A 24,225-nucleotide genomic window follows, 5' to 3' on the forward strand; every position below is an offset into this window, starting at 1 on the left:
AGGACTGGTATTTTCACCTGGAAAACCTTCAACGATTGCATCAAACAGGATCAGAAAGATCAGAAAGTCAAGAGAACAAGAGTTTATATTACAGGAATTGATAACACTCAAGCAAAGTGTTTCTACTTCTAGAGTCCCTATTCTTGTGCTTACTGGATGTTATAGTACATAAAAATCACCTAAAGCACTTGTTAGAAAAGCAATTCAGATGCATTAATCTGAGGTGATACTCAAGACTAGAATTTCAATCAAGCTCCTTATTGATACTGCTGCTAATGGTCTATGGCATACCAAAAAACCTAGTTAGAAAGTAGGTCCTTCTAATAAACTGAGTAACATCTAATAAATAAACAGCATCTACCTATCTGGAACACAATATGTCCATGACAAAGAAATGAAATCAGGTGTATCTAGTCAATAGGACTATATACAACTACTTGCTTCATTCTTTCAGCAAGGTCAGTACCTTTGAACTTATTTGAACATTAGCCCATTGCCCTCATACTATGTTTGTAATGAGTTACTCATATCACATATTCAGTGGTATTTGGCCTTATAATAGAAGGCTTTTTCTACTAAAGAGGTGTCTGGACGGGTACTCTCTTCAAATACTCTCTTTAAAAGATTGACCTCTTAAATGAAAAGAGCCCTCATTGTTAGAAAGAGTTCCTATATATTCCATTTTTAAAATTTTTATTGCACTTTAGTACATTTCATACAATAGCTCTTAATCAAACTCAGATCCCCTCTCCGTTCATGCCCCCCATCCCTTCCCCAGACCTCATGTATTCCACTATACGTGTTGAGTCCTACCCAGTCAAACATTTGTACCCAGATATTCTTCAGTGTATATTCATCCACTTGAGTCTACCCAACCTATCCATAAAGGAAAATATCCTTAGGAATCTCTCAAACACACACACGCACACACACACACACACACACACACACACACACACATAATGTAGTCTATGCAAACAGGTTGTGTATCATGGCCACACTGCTAGGCAAATAGCAATTACTATGTAACGATATGATATCTGGTAATCCATAAATACTGCTAATTTCCTGTTTTGACTACTTGGACTCAACTAAATCTAAACTAAGTGTAATAAAGTGTGGCCATAGCATCAGAATTGAACTACCACATACTATTGGTCATTGGTAAGGCAAGAAAAGAGGTGAAAAAGGAGGAAAAATGGGGCAAATACATAATAGGTGAGAGAAAAAGAGGATAAACTATTCCTAAGGGTTCAAAGTTTAATTCATTTGCAAATATGTGTCTGACATCTCATAGAAAAGTTATAGAATTCAAATAAACCTAAAATGAGGGCAAAGGAAATTCAGTGGAACTCAGTTTTTTTACTAAAAAATGACAAGTATGTCATTTCAGAAATATAGATACGTCCATATATAAAACTACACATGAAAATCTTTCTAAATATTTATTTATTTATTTATTTATTATTTGTGTGTGCCTACATGAGTTTATGTGTGCCACGTGTATGCAGGTATCTGCTGAGACCGTCATCAGATCCTCTGGAACCAGAGTTACAGGCAGTTGTGAGCTGCATAATGTGGGTGTAGGAAAAAGAACCTGGGTCCTCTGTAAGAACACATGCTCTTAACCACTGAGCAAAACCCAAAATTATCTAGTCCACACATAACACGATGTGAAATTTAGGATCAGAGATAATACCCACCAACAACTGCTCATTCTTCCTTCTCAGAATCAGCCTCATAGTCTCATTATTTGTACTCAAGCCTACCTATTTATTGACGATGCTTCACATTCCACTGGAAATCTTATTTCACTGAAGGCTTCTTAAAAGAATCAGTTTGTACAATGCTATTGAATGAAAATCATTCCCATTTAAAAAAAAAAAAAAAAAACACGTGCTGAATGCCAGCTATGAGTAAAGCACCTACATAAGTTAGCCTTAATAGTTAAGTCGGTGCTTTCAGAGCAATGTGTACCACCATCCTGAGGCATTAAAGCAACTTTGTTGGAGAGAGGACAATGGCTGTGCATTTGCACAGCTGTGAATACTTTCACGTGGTTGAGAAATGGCACAACTGGGCCATACTACACAAGATATAACTTTTAATAAGCAGCTCCTGTATATCAAACTTTGACAACCAGGTCAGGAAACTGAGAAATTTGACATCACACACACACACACACACACACACACACACACACACACAATATGCTAACTACACTGTCAGGTCACACAGCAGGGAAAAAAATGTGTTCATTTCCAATAGATTCCCATGGTAACTTGTATTAGATTTTTCTGTTAAGAAGCACATTTGCCATCTGTAATAAATATGTTAGCTATCTGTCTCTGCCTTTAGGGCATGTGTTATATTTTTAGCATGTTCCCAATGAAGACTAATATATCTGGAAGTTGAGTTCTCTAAATTAAAGGCTAACGTTTAAATGCTATTTAAATGGGTTTTCTTTTAAATTCAAAAGAAAATCCAGTGGTATATTCAGAAAGGCACACAAAGATCATTTTAAAACTGACCAAAAATCATTATCATTAATTGAACTTTGATATGAATGAAGATTGACTACAAAGAAATAATGAACTATAATGGGGAAAATGGACAGTTTCTTCAGAGTCTTTTAATTTTGACTCTTCAATTCCTTGTTATCTAGAGCAAGAATTTGGTTGACTAGTCTTCAGTTTTATCATTCCTAAACTAACAGTCCCTCTGCCTCAAGGCAGGAATATTGAAATAATATATTGTCTTCAGTATAATATGGTTTAGGCCATATTTAAGATTTTACAGATTCTTGGAGTTTCAAAGCATTGTGCCTCATTTTGCCAAGCCTTAAAGTAAATGGAAGTGGTTCTTCTTCCCACTGAATTTTCCTCTGGTTTAAGTGTTTAAGTTTCCTTAGAACTTTGGTTCCTAGAACTGCAAAACAGAAACTACAACTCCTTATGATGTATGACTACAGTTCAAAGTACTGACTTACAATGATTGCCTAACTCATGAGAACTTAAATAGAACAGGCATTTATCAAAACCAGAAATAAAGCCGGATGTGGTGGCTCGTACTATAATCCTAGCACTTCTGAGGGCCAAGGCAGGATTGCATAAATCTCAGACCAGCCTGGGCTACAGGGTGAGACCCTTTCTCTAAATTTCAACAAGAAAATCCTGAAAGAGTAAAACTTTAACTGCCTGATTTAAATGAATTCCAAATTTTAATTTTAGATGTAATGTAAAATGATTCCACCCAATGGTGAATAGTGATAGATTCTTCTATTAATAGTTCCCAAAACATTCACATTATATCATAGGTTTGCATTAGGATGAAATGTTTTTATTAAGATCAACAAACTCTTGCAAATTGAGAAAGCAAAGCAAAATTTCCACCATGTTCCTCAATGACTCTCTGTGTTACAAAACAGATAGTGTTCAAAAGTATTCAAAAGAGAGAAGAAAAAGCTTTTTATTACTCCTATTGTGGAGCATATGGTATAATTACTATTTAGGTCTTAATAATCCCTACCTCTGGAATGACAAAGAATTCAAATGAAACTTGTCTCAAGAGAGAAAGTATTCTCAATGGCTTTCACTGAACATATTTGTTTGTAATATCGTCAATAGTTAGAAAATATATTAAATCCTTAAAAAGAGAAAATTAAAATAACAGCAAAATTCTGCTGTTTATCAGTGCTTCCCATTTTGTAGACTGTAATGCTATAAGGTTGTGCATGTGTAAAATGTTTTATAAATGTATTTCTATCAGTTGAATATTCCTCAAATCATACTATTTATCAACAGAGTTCAGTATTCCTGTAGAAAACTAAGCTTCTATTGGTTATTTAAGTAGGCCAGATGTTCTGTGTTCTTTGGGCAACCCAAAACATTCCCAATGGAAGAACGAATTGTCCTAACTGTGACAATATATGCTCTGATGGACAATTGCTTTCACGATAAGCATCACATCCCTTAACAGAAAGGAATAAAATGGCAATGACACCTTCACTTTGACAGTTTTCTCTCAGGAGAGGCTTTGTAACATTCCATCTGTGCCTGTCTATTTATATGACATGCTAAGAAAGAAATTTCTAGTAGAGACAGAGAAAATACTTTTTCTTCTAAGGTATTTTCTTTTAGGCATCAGTGAAGTTTGACACCTGGATATGCAATAGCCCTGTCTTCTACGCTGGTCACCTGAGGTCATTTTTGTTCTTGATTTTTGCAGGATGCTCCTTCTTTGTCTAGCTTCTCTTGTGAGAACTAAAATGAAAAAACCCAAGTCTGAATGTCTTATGTCTATATGTGTGTACAAATAAGTAATATATGTATGTCTAATATATATATATATATATTTCTTATAGAGAACTATTTCAAGCATTGTTTTATAGTATAAAGGGGAAAAGTTTTCTACAGTAAATGTCTACCTAAGCTAGTAAGACCACACTGTACTTTTTGGAAATGAATGCCAATTTTCCCCAAGGGGAATCACATTGTTAGTGTTCTGACATAATTTTAGGAAACTTGCTTACATAGTATATGACATGAATCCCCCAAACAAATGCTTTTTTGACACATCACATTATTTGCTTTGAAAATAAATTTAAAAATAAACAGTATATATTCGCTGAAAAATCAGAGCAGGAAATTGCCTGGCAACATCCAGCATGCCATTTTCCAAATATCTTTGCAGGAAGAAACTCTTGCACTGTGACCATCAGTACTGTCTTTATCTCTGAAATTCCCCAAGCAAACCTCTCAAATACATACACAGTGAGTTGCTTACCTGTCTCACGATTCTAATTATAGCATTTGTTGCACTCATAAAAGGTTCTCGCACAGTGACACTTCAGTGCCCAAATATTAGCATCTATTTTATTAAATATATGTTTACATACAAGAAGCCACAAGACATGAGCTCTTTTAAGGCAATAATCAGTGGTTAAGAGCTCTGGCTGCTCTGGAAGAACACCGAGGTTTGGTTCCCTGGACCCATATGATGGCCAGGAGCTGTCCATAAGTCCAGTTCCCTCTTCTGGTCTCCACAGGCGTGACACACACATGGATGCACTTACATAAATGCAGGAAAAACACATACATATAACATAAAAATAAATAAATGAAAATATTAAGACAATAATCATATTTCACCCATCATTTTATTACTAAAACTCAAAAGCACTGCACCATTATGTGTAAAGTATTTCCACATAATAAAGAGAAAATGAATTCTTGGGTTAATAAGTGAATGAATGAATACAAAAATTGATTGTTAGGAGTGTAGCTCAATGTTAGAGAGCTTGCCAAGCATCTTCAGTATCCTGGTGAAGCAGTAGCTGATTTTCATATGTCAAATGAACAAAACTTTCTTATTTATTTATTTCAATGAATGTGTTACTTACATGTGTGTAAGAATGTCACATATATGCAGTGCCTGCAGAGGCCAGAACAGGATGTTAGATCCCCTGGAACAGTAGTTATAGATGGTTATTAGCTGCCATGTGGGTGCTAGGAACTGAACATAGGTGGTCTGTGAGAGCAAGAGCAATCATTGCCCTTAACCACTTTGCTGTCTCTCCAGCCTAGAACAAAGCTTCTTCAATTCTATACATCTATACAAGATTATATTTTCACTAGATTCATGATTTAAGGATAATTTTTAACTCTATAAGTTTTTACATTTTCTTTTTATATGAGTATATGTGTTCATGTGGGTGTGCGTGTTTCTGTGCATATACACATGCACATACATGTGTGTACATGTGTGTGTGCATGTTTCTGTACAGGTACACATACACATGTATGTGTGTGCAAGTGTGGAGACGGGAGATAGATATTTAATGGCTTCTTCTATTGCTCTCCACCTTGGAGACAGGGTCTCTCACTGCAAGTGAAACTTCACAAATGCAGATAGATTGGCCATCTTCCTGTCTCTGTCTTCCCAGCACCAGGATTACATACATGTGCCACTGCACTTGGCTTTCTTCTGTTAGTTCTATGGGTTGAACTTAGGGCCTGCTGTTTGTACAGCAAGAACTTTGCCAACTTAACTATTTCTCCAACCCCAGTTTTTCTATTGCGTACATGAGAGTTCTTAACCAATTAATGGTCTGTATATTAATAATTATACTTCATCAGATGTTTGAACTCAGAAAATCACTCACAGAGATATTGGATTTTTAAAGTAGAAACAAATAACTGCTTATTAGAAAAACGTGTACATTTTTAATCATCTAGTCTTTCATTTATTCAAAAAATAGTCATTGAGTTCCTACAGTATGCCAGACAATTTTCAAGGAACTTGAGATAATTAATGAAAGTCAATTTTAAAATAGACAAATGCAAACAGAAAAACAGCAACGAAAGACTTTTCCTCTTAGAATTTAAATTTTAATAGGAAGCAGGGAAGAAATAATATATTTAGTAATAAGAAAACTGAGTATTACATTATGTAGTGATAATAACTATAGAAAAATAAAGAGAAGTGGGTGCATAGAGGTTAGTAGAAGAATTTTTGATGATTCTGTATGAGCAGACTGAACAATCCATGAGACATGCCAGGCACAGTGGCAGATGCCTAAAACCCTGGCACTTGGAGGTTAAGACAGGAGAATCATGAATTTGAACCTAGTGTGGCATACAGAGTGAGTTGAAATCTCACTTGGAATACCCTGACTCAAAGCACAAACACACATACAAACACACATATATACATGCACAGGAAAGTAGAAGGATGAAGAGGAGGAGGAGGAGGTATGGCAAATGGGGGGGGGCAGTGAGAAGGGAAAATCAAAGCAAAGACCTTAAGATAAAACAATTCTTTATACAGTGATTTAGCCTTCCTTTTCTTGCAGGATTGGCAGGGTTTCAACAAATGGAAAGGAAATGTTCTAGGTTGACACAGAATCCAATAAAAATATGGCAAAATGCATGAAATCTGGTGGATGGGGCTACAAGTTGTTGAATGGTAGGAGGGGGGTCTAAATATGATTACAATTTATTGTGTGAAATGCACAAAAATGCAATAAAAATATACAAAAACCACAACCTCAACTCACAACGGAGGAATGATTTTGTCTGGGGGTCATTTAACTCCTTCATTTAAGGGAATGCCAATATAAAAGATTCCAGGTTTCTTCTAAGGGTAATATAAATCAATTTACAGTCCCTGAAGAAAATTACAAAATGAAGACATATTTTGGGAAGAATACATTAAAGGTTTTGTATAGATTAGATGAAAATAGCTATAAATGATGCAATTGAATGCAAAGGTGATTAAGCCAAAATACACTTATTTATAACAGGATTATGTGATTTTTTAAAAAAATTGTTTTGACAGTTTCATACAGTTATATAATGAATTTTAGTCATTTTAATTCCCCATTCCCCTCCTTCATCTTCCTCCCCTTCCCTCTGAGACCCTTCTTCTCAGCAAGTCCTACTCCTACCTTGAGGTTTTCTTTTAGTATGTGGCCCTCTGAATTTAGTTAGAATTTCTTGCCTGAGTATGGATGGAATGCTATTTACACCAGAAAGGCAAATTACCAATGGTTACAACACTGAAGAAACAACATCCTCTCCCCCAGCAACCAGTAACTGCAGAGAGGTCCTGGGGAGGAGTGGGTGCTCATGGGCCCCTCTCCCATCCTTGACGAAATGCTTAGAGGCCCGATCGTGTGCAGGTCTTGTGCACATTATCACAGTGGTAGCGAGTTCAGGAGTGCAATGCTAGCTTATGTCCAGAAGACACCTTTTGGCTGCATATCTCCATTTGACCTGACTTTATTTTTACCTGTTACTTTGTAATATAAACTGCAAACATTCCTCCCAAACTTTAAGAATAGTATAATTAATACCCATCTCTTTTCTCTACCTATATTCACTAATTATCAACATCTTGGAGCATTTATCTTATCACATTTCCTTTATTTATCTCAAAGATAGGCAAAAAGAATATAAAAAGCATACCCAGGATGTATTAATGATGAACCTCAGACAGCAAATTGCAGGCATGGTGACTATGCTCTTCAGTGTCACTCTGGTAAATATCAAGAGTATTTTCTTATGTAAACAGAGCATATTTGCCAAATTTAAGAAAATTAAAATAATAAAATGGTGTTGTCTGTTATACTGTCTATATTAGTTTTGGAAGTTGATCCAATAGATACTCTTATACCATATTTTTAACTTAAGAATATGCCTTGCATTTAGTTGTTCAATCTCGCCAGTGTTTGTTAGTCTATGATAATGCTTTACTTTTCTTTGTTTTTAATTAATATTGGTAAATTTGAAGAGCACTAATACGCTGATTTGGGATTTTGCAGTTGCTCTTTATTTAGGTTTGGCCTGACAGCTCATTCATTTTCAAATGTTTTTGCATTTCTAGATACCATCAGTAATATGTGCCTTCTTAGTGTATTATACCAAGGATTATGCAGTATCAGTTTATCCCACTCCTGATAATGTTAACTTTGTCACTTCTGGAAAATAGTGCCCATTTTCCTTTTAAATAATCAGTGGAAAGGCACTTTAGGAGTACCCTACTTCACAAACTGTTCACCTAATAATTTTAACATTTTTGTTGTTTTTTTAAAATATTTTTGTATGAGTGTATTGCCTGCACATATATAAATGCATCTGTGTCATGCATTCCCCGTGGAGGTAAGAAGAGGTCATTTGATCAGCCGTAACTAGAATTAGAAATGGTTGTTAGCCACCATGTGGCATTGGGGATCGAACCCAGGTCCTCTACAAAAGCATTCAGCTTTTTTAACCATTGAGCAATTCTCTCCAGCCCTTGATTGTTTTTTGAGACAAGGTCTCACTATGTAGAGAAGCCTGGCCTTGATCTGCCTGTTTCTACTTCCCAACTTCTGGAATTAAAGTAATGTGCCACTATACCCATCTAATTTTAGCATTTCGATAATTCTTACCTGAATCAATAGCTATTATGGTAGAGGAAAAGTTGTGATTTCTAACTATACCAATTCTTTTCTTAATATTTTATTTATTTTTAATGTGTATGCATGTATTGTCTGCATGTAAGTAAGTGCACCCGAGTCGTGCAAGGCCCGTGGAGAACAGAAGAGGCTATCGGATTCCCCTGGAACTGGAGTTACAGACAGTTGTTAGCTGCCATGTGGGTGCTGGGATTCGAACCTGGGTCTTCTGCAAGAACAGCAAGTGCACTTAACTGCTGAGCCATCTATCCAGCCCCCCAATTCTTCTTAATTAATTAGCATTCTACTTTTAGGGAGACATTTCACATTTTCCTTGATTGTAATTAATATGAACTCCATAGGTTTGGTTTCATTCAATTCCTGTCATTCATTTATTTCCATCTTTTAAAGCATTCCACTTAAAAATGGTCCTTACTTCACACACACAAAAAGCTTCTGCTCTTTTCAGGATAAGGCAAAGCATATTTGAAGTGGAGTCTTTGGCAAATTGTACAGAGACGGATGCGTTTTTACTCCAGTCTTTCATGCTATTAATTTATGATTTAATCAATATATAACAATTGAGTTCCAAGGGCTTCTGGAAACTTAGTCTAACTAGGGCATAATGATGGGTTCTATCCAATGATTACATTTTTATTCTTGATTGGCAGTAAGTAAAAGTTCATTTGATGCTTTGCCTGAGAACCTCCTTCCAAAATGACAAAATATACTAATTTAAAAGTGATCTTTGTTGAAATATTTGATCCCACCAATCAAGCTGCTCCATTTGGAAGTTATTTTTTATTTTTGTTGCAATAATTTTATACATCTTAATTTCTTCCAAAAAGTACTTAAAATTGATTTTCTTACACAGTAATGCATGCCTTCCCTAAACATTTTCTTACTATTATGTAAGTAGCAATTCAGTTTCTTAATGCATTACCCCACACACACAAAAATGTAACTGCTTCTAAATTGCACTGATGTATTGTAGAAGTGAGTCGAATATCTTCATAGGCGGAGCATAATTATCCTCCTGCCAGGAACAAATAATTTATACTGCTCCAGAGAAATAAATATGCATATGAATTTATGTGGATGAATAAATACTTATAAACTTTAGCTTTTATAACATAGTGAGGGATGAAAAAACATACTTGGTGAAGCTAATGAATAAACTGGGATCATTATAGTGTCTATCATGCATTTCCCCAACAAACTTGCATTTTACAGCCTATAAATCAGAGAAAAACATTTCAAAGGATTTTATATAAAGGAGACAATTTTAGGATGAACCATGTAAGAATAAGCCACCTAAAAATCTCCCATTACACTTTCAACAGGATTTTATGTATCTATGTGAATAGAGATCAAATTGATGCAAAATGAAAACTCAAATGAGTTTAAAAGCACATATGAACTTTTATGTACGTTGCTACAATTGTACTCCTTCAAAAAATTCTAAGGAAACAGTTTCCAAACAATAACATCAGGTGCAGGTCAATAAAAAATATATGGGATTCCAAGCTACATCAGGTAATTGTAACAAGACTAGTGGAAACCAAATGCATTTATTACTTGCAATGTAATCCAATATACTAAGAGATGGCATGTGCTTTATTTTAATTAGCTGTTTCTTTTAAAGAGTTGCTTGCTCCAACTGTCTTGATAAGAAAAAAAAAATGTAGTCATTGCTCAAAATGCTTGTAGCAAATCTAGTTTTAAATTGAAGCAATTTATTCAGAAAGCAGTCTACTACTGTAGTAATAATCAATGTGTTTTCCCTTAGACCATACTGGAGCTTTCCAATGACTGTTGTTAATTGCCTGTAACTAAATGACTGCTGGTGCCCTTAAATGTAACTCTTTGGCACTTGTTCATTTGTTGTGTTTAACCAAATGTCAGTTTCCCTTAGGATTTTGCCTGGCAATTGTGCTTTATAATTTTCAATATTCGGTCTCAGTCCCTTAAAGGGGGTAGAGTCTATCATTTTAAACAAATAGCAAAAAGGCTAAACAGATTTTTTTAAGCTCTGTATTTTCTCTATCATTAGATGTTGAACTGTGCTGAAATGGAATCTTTTTTATTTTTAAGTGCTGCCACTCTAGGCAACTTAGAGTAGATCTGAAAAGCAGGCCCCATTTCAAATGGAAAATGACATTTGCTAGAGAAACAGCATTCACGGTCACAGAGCAATGGAAAGATAAAATAGAATAGTAGCCCCCCCCCCAAAAAAAAATTCTTTTTAACTGTGAGAATTCTTAATTCCTTCTAATTTTGCCCTGACCTAATGGATAATGAATAACAATTGGGATAATATTAATGAAATTGTCCAGCTTGGAGCAGAAACATAGAGGCTAAATCAAACTCAGCACTTTCATTTGGAGTGCTCATACATGCTACATACACCGATGTGACTAATTTATATCAAATCAATAAGTATTAGCCTGCACACATTTATAATCTGTATTTTTCTTCAAGAGAATACCAGAGGAGCAGGTCACTGGTTTCACTCCCTGCCTTCTTCAAAGGATGCTCTAAGAACGTTATGTTACATTCATCATCTTAGGGGAAATCTGAAATATGCTCAGGATCTTGGATAAACTAAAATAATGTAAATATTATTCCTTTTGACCAATTTTTAAGTAATCCTGTCTGTGGATCAGAAGGGTTATTCTTCCTCATTGCTCATTTTTAAGTATATGTAACTTTTCATGTGTTTGTATTTTAAAGCTGTTCAAATGACATAGGACCATTTCTGTAATTACAAAGCTACATCAACCTTGCCCTTTTCTCTTTTTACATTTTACACAACACTACTGATCGTCTCAACAAATAGAATATTTAAGGTATTATGTATCATTTCAGCTGTATGATTTCTAGCAAAGGGAATAATTATTATTTGGGCAATTACTTCTCCAGAAATATAATTGATTTACTTTTGTACAACTTTTCCTCTACTTTATTCATATTCAGTTTCTAAAAACATGAGTTATTTGAAAATATATAGGGACCAGAATTATGAATACCATCTAAAGATAGGACACTCTTTTATCTTGTATTACTAAGAACATACTTCAGGCTTGTTTTCTTGTTTTTAGTTTTTTGGGTTTTTTTTTTGTTGTTGTTGTTGTTGTATCTAAAGCTATTTGACTAGACATGGCACTTACAGCATGTCACAAGCGTGGGCCTAGTGCTGTGCCTCCAGCTGCGAAGAGTATAGTTGACAGTACTATACAAAAATTTTTCCCTACTTGGCTAGTTATCAACAGCAGAGCAGCTACTCTAGCTCCAGCAATTCTTAAGAGCTTGTCTTCAAATAGGCCTTGATTCAGAACGTGTAATAGCTTTGTACAAGCAATCTTAATTTTAATGAATTGATTAATGATTATCATAAGATAAAATTCATAAATCCTGAGTGATCAGATCAACAAGTTTTGAGAAATGCTTACACTCATGTCCTTACACTGAAAACAAAATAAAAAATATTTTTTACCCCTAAAACTTGCTTCTTAGCCCAGTGTGGTGGCGTACACCTTTAATCCCAACATTCAGGAGGCAGAGGCAGGTGAATCTTTGTGAGTTCAAGGCCAGCCTGGTCTACATAGTGGGTTCCAGGCCAGCTGGGGCTACAAGGAGACCCTGTCTCAAAAAGACAAAAAAAACGTTGTTTCTTTCCCTTTTTGACAACATTTTCCTTCATTTATTCCCGATGAAAAAAATAGTTTCTTGGTTATATCACTGTGGAAGGATTTTATTAGGTTATTCTTGTACTTAAATATTACTTTGTGTTTTGCTTCCTTTACCTGACAAAATATGAGATTTTTGCATGTTGTGTATCTTCAATTAATTTTTTTTTGCTGAGTGAGTCTATTTATGGGTATCCACTGGTTTATTTATCATCTCCTGTTAAAGGAACTTTGGTTGTTTCCACTTATGTTTAATATGAATAAGAGTGCTCCAAACATGTTTTATATTTCACTTTATTAGAAACTACCCCACATTTTCCAGAATACCATTGTGTTCCCTTATTTAGCAATGTTTGAGAGTAAGAAATAAATACTCTTAATAAGTTTCCAATATCTTTCCTTATGTAAGAAATTTTAGAGTTGTAAATTGCAAGTGCTTGATTTCCTAAAAGAGAAAGCAGAATCTTTTAAAAAGCCACCATGTGGACTAAGGATGTGTTTCAGTGGTAGAGCATTTGCTTACTATGAGGTGCTGGGTTTGGTCCCCTGAACCAAATAAAAGTCATGGTCTAAATACTTATGTCTCCTGTAATGTTCAGAGTATTTTAAATCAGGATGGTGTGGTATGTAAATCATTCTATGGCCATGCATTATACTTTATCTAGGTTTCTCTGTGTGGTAGAATTTATCTGGTTTTCTGAGAGAACATGTCTCAGTATACCCCACAATATTATTAACCCACTTAACCCTTCTGTTCCCATACTAGGAGGGAATCATTGTTCTGAAGAACATTTTATATTTTGTTCCTGGTATTTTATAGTAGTCTCTTGCACTATTCCTTACAAGATTTCACAGACAAATATGCTGAAATTATTTTTTCATCATTCCATATTTCTTGTTAGTTTACTTACTCTAAAATAATTCTTTTATTCTTAAATTCATAGAGTCAAACTAAAAAATATTTCCCAGTCTCTCATCTAGTTTCCTAAGTACTGAAAAATACATTTGATTGCTAGACATGGTGGCACATGCCCTTAGTTCATCCTAGTACTTGGGAGGCAATGACAGGTGGATTTCTTTGAGATAGAGGCCAGCCTGCTTTCCATAGAAAGTTCCAGGCCACCTGCTGGGGCTACTGGGAAATCCTGTCTCAACCCCCCCGCAAAAAAATAAAAACCAATTTTGTTCACCTACACATACACATACAGACACACACATACAAACACACATGTCTCAAAAAAGTGACAAAAATACAGTTAATTAAACACTAGTTATAGATACTTATTTTGTTAAACTGTTACATTAGAAATAAAATACTAGATACAGAGACCTATGACTGAGGTATTTTTTAATCATTACAAGAAGAATGACATCACATACAAGCATACATACACACAAATGTCAGAAAACAATGATCACACTTTTCAAATTACTTTTCATTGCACTCAATTCCATCATTATTTTACTCATTTTTGAGAACTTGGGAATCTGTTTGTCACACAAGAATTTGGGTACAAACACCTCAATAAATAGGACTCAGCATCTATGGTAGAGTGCATAGGGGGGTCAGTATAGGGAGAGGCATGGCTGGGAGAGGGGGTCTGGGTTTGAGTGAGAAATGTTATGTGACACTTAAAATGCTCAATAAAAAGTGAGAAAAGAATATTTCTTATTACAAAATCAGAAAACTATTTTAAATTTCTTGATCTAAGGTTACAATGACTGACTCTCAATTAACATGGAGCAAATGGTTACTCAATTACTAAATATAAAACATCATTATTTTAGTGTATTAATTTCAAAAAAATGAGTATACTTAATGAGTTAAGAAACTAGTATTTTTCAAATTAGCTGTCAGCTATGGTGAACAATGCCTAGTCATCATCAGTGATAGCATTTAGACTATGATAATCACTGACAGCATGCATACCCAGGCAGTTAGGCAAAGTGAATCAATCTCTCTCTCTCTCTCTCTCTCTCTCTCTCTCTCTCTCTCTCACACACACACACACACACACACACACAAAAATTTTGTGTGGTGTGTGTGTGTGTGTGTGTGTGTTGGGATAGTCAGGAGTGCCTGGAATGTAGAGCATGAACACCAGGCCAGATACCTCCTAGTGAGGGATGGCAAGAAACTGGCCTGCTCCATTCTAGATACACTGTCGCTTACCCAACAACCCCCAAGAAAAATTATTAAGGCTCTAATCCTTTAATCCTAACTGGGTCCCTTGTAGATTATGTGACAGGAGGACAGGACAAAGGCCATGTAGCCTTAGAAACCCCTCCCTCCTCCTACCTGCTAGCCTGCCCAAAAACCCAACCTCACCTCTTTCCCAGGAAGCTTTCCTATATAACCCCCTGTTTCTGCCATAATAAACGAGCTGTCCACTGACACAGCCTCCCAGGTGTTTTCTTCCCTTTCTACTTGCCCCCCCAGGCCTCCCTCCCCCCACCAGTCTCTCCTCGCCCTGACCTACCTCTATTGGGACCAGTGCACAATGATCTCCTGGCAGCAGCAGAGTTTGGCCGAGGGGGGGCTGCATATATATGTGTATGTATATATATATTTGCTATTTACATGCAAACAACCTACATCTTGTTACAATTGTCTATATGCTCTACAGGAGAAAACATTCCTCTTTTAGATGTTTGTAGAAACATGCCTAGTATAATATAAAGGGACACAAAGAAAAATGTTAAAATGCAATAACTTATTTTTTAAAAATGTTTCCAACATATTTTGCTGTGATAGCCACCAGGAGACCTACTTCTTAAACCCAATTAAGCCCTCAGCATTCAAGATTATGAAAGCATGTCTGAAGAGATGGCTCAGTGGTAGAGAAAACTGGCTGCTCTTGCAGAGGACCTGGATTCAGTTCCTACCACCCAAATGGTGACTAACAACCATCCATAACTCCAGTTCAAAGAGATCCATCCAGCACCTTCTCTGGCCTCCATAGGCATTGCATGAACTTGGTGCACTTATATACATGCAGGCAAAACACACATATACATAAAATAAATTAAATTTAAAAAAAAAACTTGGGGCTGGAGAGATGGCTCAGCGTTTAGTAGCACGGACTACCTTTGCGGAAGACCCGGGTTGGATCCCAACACCTACATGGTGGCTAACAAAAACTCCAGTCCCAAAGGAGTCTGATGCCCTCTACTAGCCTCCCTGGGCATTGCATGACACTGGTGCACCTACCTACATGCAAGCAATACACTAATACATACATGCATACATACATACATATGTGTGTATGTATTATATATAATAAAATTAATAAGTAAAAATCTTGTTTTCAAATTTAAGATTATGGCAGTATACCTTGTGTGTCAGAAGTCACTGCTTCTTGCAAGAGTCAGCAGATAGCATGTATTAGAAAGCTCTGCCAACACTCTCTGCAACAGTTTACAGTACCCTCCAGGAGCTCTGCTATTTGATTCCCTCATTTCTCTTTGACTCCAGCTCCCAGATAACAGTCTGGGTGAAAAGGATTATGATCCTTATAGGGTGATCACAAAGTTGTCCTGTCTTAAGACTTCATTTCTTCTATCGTTTGTAAAAACATAGTTCACAGGAAACTTGCAGAGGTTATATATATATATATAACAGTTGCTGCACTGAGGTAAACCTAAGATTGTAGTTTCCAACCAGGTATTTACATTTTTTGAGTCCCAATGCAAGATATCAGCCATTACTCATTTTTACCATAAGTACTGTTACTAAACAATGTAGTCATTTTATTCAGTTACTAAGGAAACAGAATTGAATGTTATAGAAAGGTCAAACTGTCATGCAAGTGAGCATGGTGGTACATTCTTGCAATCCTAGAACTTTGGAGGCTGAGGTAGCAGAATCACAAGTTCAAGACCTGCCTGGGATACTCAGTGAGATCCTATTTCAAAACCTAAAAAGCAAACAAAAAAAATTGTCAAACATAAAGAGATTGTTGTAACCCATTACTCACATTGGGAATCATCTGCAAAAATATGAAATTAAATTGAATCCATGGTTTTTAGATGTGAGTATTGTTTAATTTTCCATTGCTTCTTTGATTTCTAGAGCTAATGTACACCGTTGAACTTGCTGGAGGGCTTGGTGCTATCCTCTTGCTGCTTGTGTGTTTGGTGACCATCTACAAATGTTACAAGATAGAAATCATGCTCTTCTACAGGAATCATTTTGGAGCTGAGGAGTTGGATGGAGGTAAGATGACTTCCCTGTTTTATCGTTGTTTCTGAATATGTTTATTTGTTTCCTGGAATTTTAATCCAGCAAAAGAAGTTACGTGCATCTTTGTAAATTCACCTTTGTATGAAAATATACATGTGGTGTTTTAGACCAATAGGTAGTTTCCTCTGAAACTCATCAAGCAACACCTACCATTTTTAGAATTGTATTCCAAAGAGCACTTAAAATTAGACACTGATTGCAATGCCACCCGCATATTCATTTTCTCTTACCTTGTAATCAGTACTAAACAGCAAACTTTCCACTTCTATAAGTAAGGTATGTCTCTTTTATTGCCTTCCCTAGTCCAGTAGTTTGAAGTGAATTTCAATTTGTTCTTGTTTAGACTTCTATCTGTTACAATAAATGGTACTGGCTAACTGAGCATTCCTCCAAAAATCTCTTTACTCTTGTTTGTTTCTCTATATTTAGATAGACTCATTGGCATTCTAAGTGTGGGCCAACACAAGAAGTGCAAAACCACATTGTTTTCATAACACAGCTAACATTTTTGCTCATATTGGACAAGTAAATAGTGTTTTCATAGAAACCATAATTATCCTTTACTTCAGGTCAGGCAAGAATATGTGTACATTGTACAAGTAATTTGATGTCCATAAAATTGACCTTCCTTAACAACCCATTAGAGAATTTACAGGCCTTTTGTTTTCCTTTTAGGTCATTTGAAAACTTGTAATATAGGAAGCATGTGCAAACGGACAATGAATAGTACAAACAATTAGGGTTTCTATGTTATATTTATAATCAGTTTTCATTGTCTGGTTTGCCCTATGTAGTGCAAAAGGAAGGGAAAGCATTGTCCCTACTGCCACATTTCCAAGGTCATCTGGAAAAATCTGTAGACAGAGCTTTCAGTTATGAGACTTGTAAAGAGGAGCAGTTTATTGGCATATTCAACACTCCTCTCCATTCACCCTTCTCCAGTTGCCACTAAGGTGTAGGCTAGGCTGTTGCAAAACTGTTAGAGTGGAAGGATACTTAAAGTGACGCTTTTTCAAGTTGTCCTTAGTTTTCAACTTTCTTCTTATCCACAAAAATGATTGTGTTTTGACTACTGCTTCAAGGATATGTGAGAACATTGTCAGTGCCATAGCTGCTGTTGGATGAGTGTAGCAGTCTGTGTGCTGGATAATCTCAAAATCAACCTTACTAATACCCTTCACAATAATTCCAAGATCTGTCTTATAGTCTCCATTTTACTGATAAGGTAACTGAGGCCTCCAGAGGTTAAATAATTTATTCAAAATGGTAATTCACATATAAATTTAAGTGGCCAAGCTGGGATTCAAAATGTATATATTTCCAAACCCTTTATGTTATTGAGTATCAAGTCTGTATTATATTTTAATTCAATGTATTCAGTATAATCTGAATGTATGATACTATTTGTGCAATTAGAAGTAGATGACATTTGAAAACACAGATTACCCAAGCAAGTCTAATTTTATCTATTAACCTTGCTTTGACTATGCTTATTTTGTGTTCTGAATGATATGATTTTATACAAACCGTCAATTTTCAGTGCACTCTTTATCTGTCATTTTTAAATATAGAAAATGATGAAATATAATAATAGAATCATATTCAGTTGAACTTTCAGTTATTTTAATTTTTGAAATCTTGCTACTTATAAACACTTGATTGGATTAGTTATACAAACCCAATGAATTTTAAAGCTACTCTGGAACTGGTCATCACTTTGTTTTAAGTATGAAAAATAGCAAAGAAACACTAATAAACAGCATATTAACACATTAAAGTGTCTCTCAAAAAGCTAACTTAGTTTTTAACTGATATAGGATTTGTTAAAGCCCTATCCTTCAGACCATCTTGAACATAATCAGAGATCTAACTAGTAGGGCTTTCCTTGAGATCCTCCTGTGACTGCATTAAACCCAAAGAAAATGAAGGTAACAAACTTAATTATTATCTGGGTAAGGTTAATGCAGACATAACTGTGCTAAAGAGAAAAACAAAGACCAAGAAAAAGCATGTTCAAATGCCTCTATGAGAAGGAATTCTTATTACAAATTCAATGTTCTGTGCACCCTCCCTGAATTAAAATAGACCTGATCCGCTGATGAGATGGCCAGGAGCCCATCCTTGAATTTCCCATCCCATTATAATTTACCTAACTCCTACAGTTTACAGAGATACTGTCTCCTAAGAAACCTTTTCCAGTAATAATGTAGCAAGTTTAAATGCCCACATCTTAACAAAAGTTAGAAGTGAAAAGACGTCAACTTTCTGTGTTCAGAAACATTCCAGCTTGGCTCTCAGGTTCTCGTTTATACTTATGAGAAAAGAAATCAAAACACTCATTATTGAGCTACATACATCTCAGTGCTTAAGAACACGTACTAATTGAACCTGAGTATGGTTGCCAGCACTCACAACCACCTATAACTCCAGTTCCAGGGGGATTTGATGTCTCTGGACTCAGGGAGCATCTCTACATGTGCACACCTCCTCATAGATGCACATGTAATTAAAGGGGTTTTAAATATACTCATTATCTTGCTACTTCAAAGTAACTGTCACTATTGATTTGGAATTCTGTTTTCTGAATTGGTACTCAGTTTTAAATTGAGTTCTTTCATTTTCTATCTCCTTCCTCTTCCTCCACAGACAACTGCTTCCAGGCAAGTCACACAGCTTTCTAGTAAAAGAAAAAAGTGCCCCTTGCATATACTACAATGTCCTTATTGGAGTTCCTGCCTATTGGTCTTTGGACTCACTGAGCCTGATTTCTCAAGGCCAAGATCCTCACTGTGGCCAAGCCTTGCAAGCTCTCCATACTTGCCCAATCTCTTTTCCTTTGAAAGTCTTAGACATGCCATTTCTAGTACATTCATATCCACTTTTATATACACATGATGGTTATATATTTCTACTGGGATAAATATCTAATCCAGGTTTTCTATTTACTGCTTCTCTTACTGATTCCCCATGATGTTTTATTCTGTTCTTCAGTTCTTTACATCACTCTTTACCTCACTGGTCATACTTTTTCCAAAACTACCATGTCCAATTAGTCATCAATGTCTGGCAATACCAGCTTATGACAATCAACTTTTTCTCTTGGTTTCAACTGTGTTTGCTAAGCCTCCTGCCACTATCTTCTTGACTTCATTTTCTACTTCTCCACTTTATCTTTCACATTTTGCATAATTACCTTTCTAAGTATGAAGCAATTGTGAATCTCTTTTTAAGCCTCTACAACAGAAATGCAGCATTTTGCCTATCAGAGAAAGTGCAGACTTCTTAGGTCAGAAAGCTATCAAAGGTCAGATTAACTCACTTTGCAGCATTTATACTCCTGTAGTATCTGAACGTGTTCCAAATTCTGTGAGATGTTGCTCCTTGCTCAAATACAGTTGTTGAGAACTAACCTAGGAAATGGAATAATGCATAACTTTTGGGTTCTTCTGGCTAAATGAGGTAGCTACAAGGGTAGAAATCATCACCATTCCTTAATAAAATGAAAGTTTGCACAAATCCTTCTATATTTACATTTATTGAAAAACAAGCAACTCATTCTATGAGCTTGAAGAAGTTCCTGTGTGTGTGTGTGTGTGTGTGTGTGTGTGTGTGTGTGTGTGTTCCAAAAAAAATCCTTTGCTAAAATTTTCCCTTGAGGGAAATACGACAATATCCCAGAGATAAGAACTGGGGAGCCAGCTACTGATATCGAAAAATATTCTTTTTGCATAGAAATAGGACCATAGAAGGATGATCCTAGAAGAGTTCTCCAAAGACATCAACTCTGCTCTAACACTTACAGTGATGAACTGTGCTTCAAAATTATGCTAACTAATCCACATGTCCTACATAGCATAAATTTCAAAGATAATATACTTAACAAAAGCCCACTAAATTTAAAAATGAAACTCAATTTTATTTATTTATCTATTCTATTTATTATTTTTATTTTATGTGTATGTGTGTATTCCCAGCATGTAGGTAAGTACACCCGTGTCATGCAATGCCTGCGGAGGACAGAAGAGACTGTCAGATACCCTGGAACTGGAGTTATGGACAGATGTTAGCTGCCATGTGGGTGCTGGGAGTCGAACCTGGGTCTTCTGCAAGAACAGTCAATGTTCTTAACCTCTGCACTATCTCTCCTTCCCCAGAACTCAATTTTAATTTCTCTTGTGCTACTTAATGACCAATCTACTTTTGACTTGAAATATAAATATTTTAAATGCTTGAAATAACTGCCTCTAAAATGGTACCTTGTTCTAATTAAATAGTAGCTGACCATCATGACAAAGGCAGCCTACTCTCTTTAGAGCAGAATCTTGCTAACAGAGTACCACAGCCTATGCTGGAATAATTAAAGAGAAATACAAACATCAAAACATCAGCCTCCTTTGTTCTTCCATGAATTTGCCTAGAGTATCTCTTCCAGGTTTGTTTAAAAGCTGCAACCCTGCTTTACTGCTTTCTGTTTGGTTTTGGTTTTCGTTTTTTGTTAGAGTACTAAGTGTTCCCTCCCAACCCCCACCCCTCCCCACCCCGTCCCTTTGCCTGCCTGTGGAGCATGCAGGACATGCTTACTCATAATTCCAGCAGTGCAAGCTTATAAGAACATTATAATAAACAACATGATTCCTATTTGAAAGATGAAAACAGAGATCTAGTTTGATGTTTGGAGTTATTATAGGTATTGAACAAAATGAGTTAGAATAATATTTTAAAATCTCCGCCACACTCTCAGAAAACAGGAACATTTGTTCCATGTCTGATATATAAAACAAATTGGTATCTATGAAATCTTAGGCCATACAAGTTTAGTTTTCTTCCTCTGTCAATGACAGGTCTCTCCCTATTCATAGACTCAGGAATCACCGTCTTCATGTACATCAGTGTCTCTGTATATCATTTAAAACCCCCATAGAGCTGGGTTTCTGTTTTCATTTTGTTTCATTGTTAGTAGTGAGTAATTAAGTGGCATATACAGAAACAATCCAAAATGAGTTTTTGAATCCTGGAAGGAGAGATATGTATCTGTTTTTGGCTTATGACTTGTTCAAAGTAATAAGCTGTTAAATGATGTGTTAAGCCTTCTTATCCCACATCAGTGTTCCCTGGTACCACTGTACCACTTCTTACCCTCTTGCTGCATTAACTTATCCTGAGGAGATATGACCAAATCTCTATCCACCTCAGATAGGGCACGGAAGACACAAAAATAACAACCCCATGAAAGTCCAACTTGGTCAACCAATGAAAGTGTTTTGGGTTGCTTATATGAATGTGGATGACTGTCAAACTTACCTACATCACCACAAAATATCACTCCATCATGGATGATGACCACATAGAAACTGCATCATGGAGTCCTATTTCTGTTAATTTTCATTTCATACACACACACACACACACACACACACACACACACACACACACACATCTCCCATGACCACTTGCAGCTGGTGGGTGTGGGAACAGGAGAGAGTAATGACTGTAATCCTAAGTGAGTGTCCTGTGTTCCTTCCCTACTTCCTTCTACTTGGGACTGCTAACAACTTCATTTACCATCATATAGACCTAGCCTACTCTGTATTGTTTCACTTACTTTTTTGCCGTGACTAACTGGCCAAAATAATCTCTACTGCAAAATGGCTTATGGAATGATTATATTGCACCCTCAGAAAAAAGCCACACTAAAACACCGCTAAAGACTTCTAGCATTTGTGCAGTCTGCTACTTTCTGAAGGGTGCAAAGGAAGGAAATTAACATCTGTTGAATGACTCTAGGGCCAAAAAATGCTGTTATTTCATTTTTCCCAGTTCTGGGGCTAGAACCAGGGACCTCATTCATGATAGAATATTGTTCTGTCACTGACAGATGCCCTAGCCTCCAAGGTACTATTTCATATATCAGAAAATAAATAAAATCTCAAATAAATTTTATCAATTTATGACAGTCAGGATTTGAGATCAGCTATATTTGTTTTCACTATATGTCACCCTAGATACTGTATTTATTTATTTATTTATTTATTTATTTATTAACTCTGTGTGTATTTGTGTGTTTACAATGTATGTGAACATGGTTGTACATCTGCCACACACAGGTGGCGATCAGGGGACAACTACGGGTGTTGGTCCTCACCTTCCTCTTTGAGACAGGGTCTCTGTTTTTCCAATGCATATTCTATACTAGCTGACCTGGGGGTCTCCAGGGATTCTTCAGTCTCCACCTCCCCTCTCCTTATAGGAGTGCTAGGATTATAGATGCTGATGCTACCGTGTCTAGGTTTTGTGTGGGTTCTGGGGATTCAAAACCAGATCCACACACTTGTACAGCAAGTATTTTCACACTCTCAGCTATGTCCCCAAGTCAACATTTTAATTACTATCAGATATACCATGCTTGTAATCTTAGAACTCAGTAGGCTAAGGTAGGAGAATGGCAAATTTGAGACCAGCCTGGAATATACATAAGTCAGTGTTGCATTTAAATATTTAGGAACTTAAGGATAGTGTATAGTCTAGAAAAATATCAAATCAAAAAATCTGTAAACTAGGGCAATACTATAAAATTTCAAAGTGCTTGATTCAAGCAACTGTTTTAGAGAAGATAGTTTAGCGAGGTTGCCATAGTAAAATTGAAATTAAAAGTGATTTAAATTTAGGTAAAGCACTTGTATAAATCTCTTGGTTTAAACCAAAACACCACCCCAAATGAAACTTATGTAAATAGCCATTCAATAATCACAAAAATCAAAATATTAAGTTTTTGATTTGATACTAACTGTAATGTCCTTTAATTATGACATTATAAAGTTCTGCCGATTTTTCACTTGAAAAAAATCACACCTTAGAAATTGAGACAGCACAGAAAAATAAAACACCTCCTGAGACCTAAGAACATATGAGACTTACTTTTTGAAAATTCCTACTTGCTCAAATTATATCAATGATAACTTCTAATTATCAGGTTGCTGAGAAAATATGCCCTTCCTAAAAAGTACAAAATCCTCTTTTAATATAAAATAACGCACGTTTGAGTCCTCCAATCTCATTGTGGCAACACATTTTTGCTGAACGACAGCTTCTGTCACTAGTCAGTTTCATTCATGTGACTTATAAATATTTGAGAGTAATGAAAAGAAACGACCATCTTCCAATAACATGTGACAACTACTCAATAGGTATTAAAAGGTTAAAAACTACCAAAGACCTGGCTGTCAATCTCAAACCATTTCTCCTGTCAGTATATCTCTTTCCTAGCCCACATTCGTATAGCTACTATGTTCATCTTGAAAAGGGAGTTGTCACCTTCCATTTTCTGTTTTCTTAAAAGTGAGCTATCCTAAATATAT

At 35.9% G+C, this 24,225-nt stretch overlaps 1 protein-coding gene across 1 annotated transcript in view; it reads left to right on the plus strand.

Annotated features, from left to right (window-relative positions):
• The window catches only part of Il1rapl1 (interleukin 1 receptor accessory protein like 1), a 1,446,478-nt gene that overhangs the window by 1,414,136 nt on the left and 8,117 nt on the right, over positions 1-24,225 (plus strand). The window contains exon 9 of the mRNA XM_008822725.3: positions 16,700-16,843. Coding sequence (XP_008820947.1) covers positions 16,700-16,843 — 144 coding nt within the window. The remainder of the gene's footprint in view (positions 1-16,699; positions 16,844-24,225) is intronic.

Source organism: Nannospalax galili, unplaced genomic scaffold (assembly GCF_000622305.1).
Source record: "Nannospalax galili isolate Female #2095 unplaced genomic scaffold, S.galili_v1.0 scaffold7, whole genome shotgun sequence".
Classification (NCBI taxonomy): Eukaryota; Metazoa; Chordata; class Mammalia; order Rodentia; family Spalacidae; genus Nannospalax; species Nannospalax galili.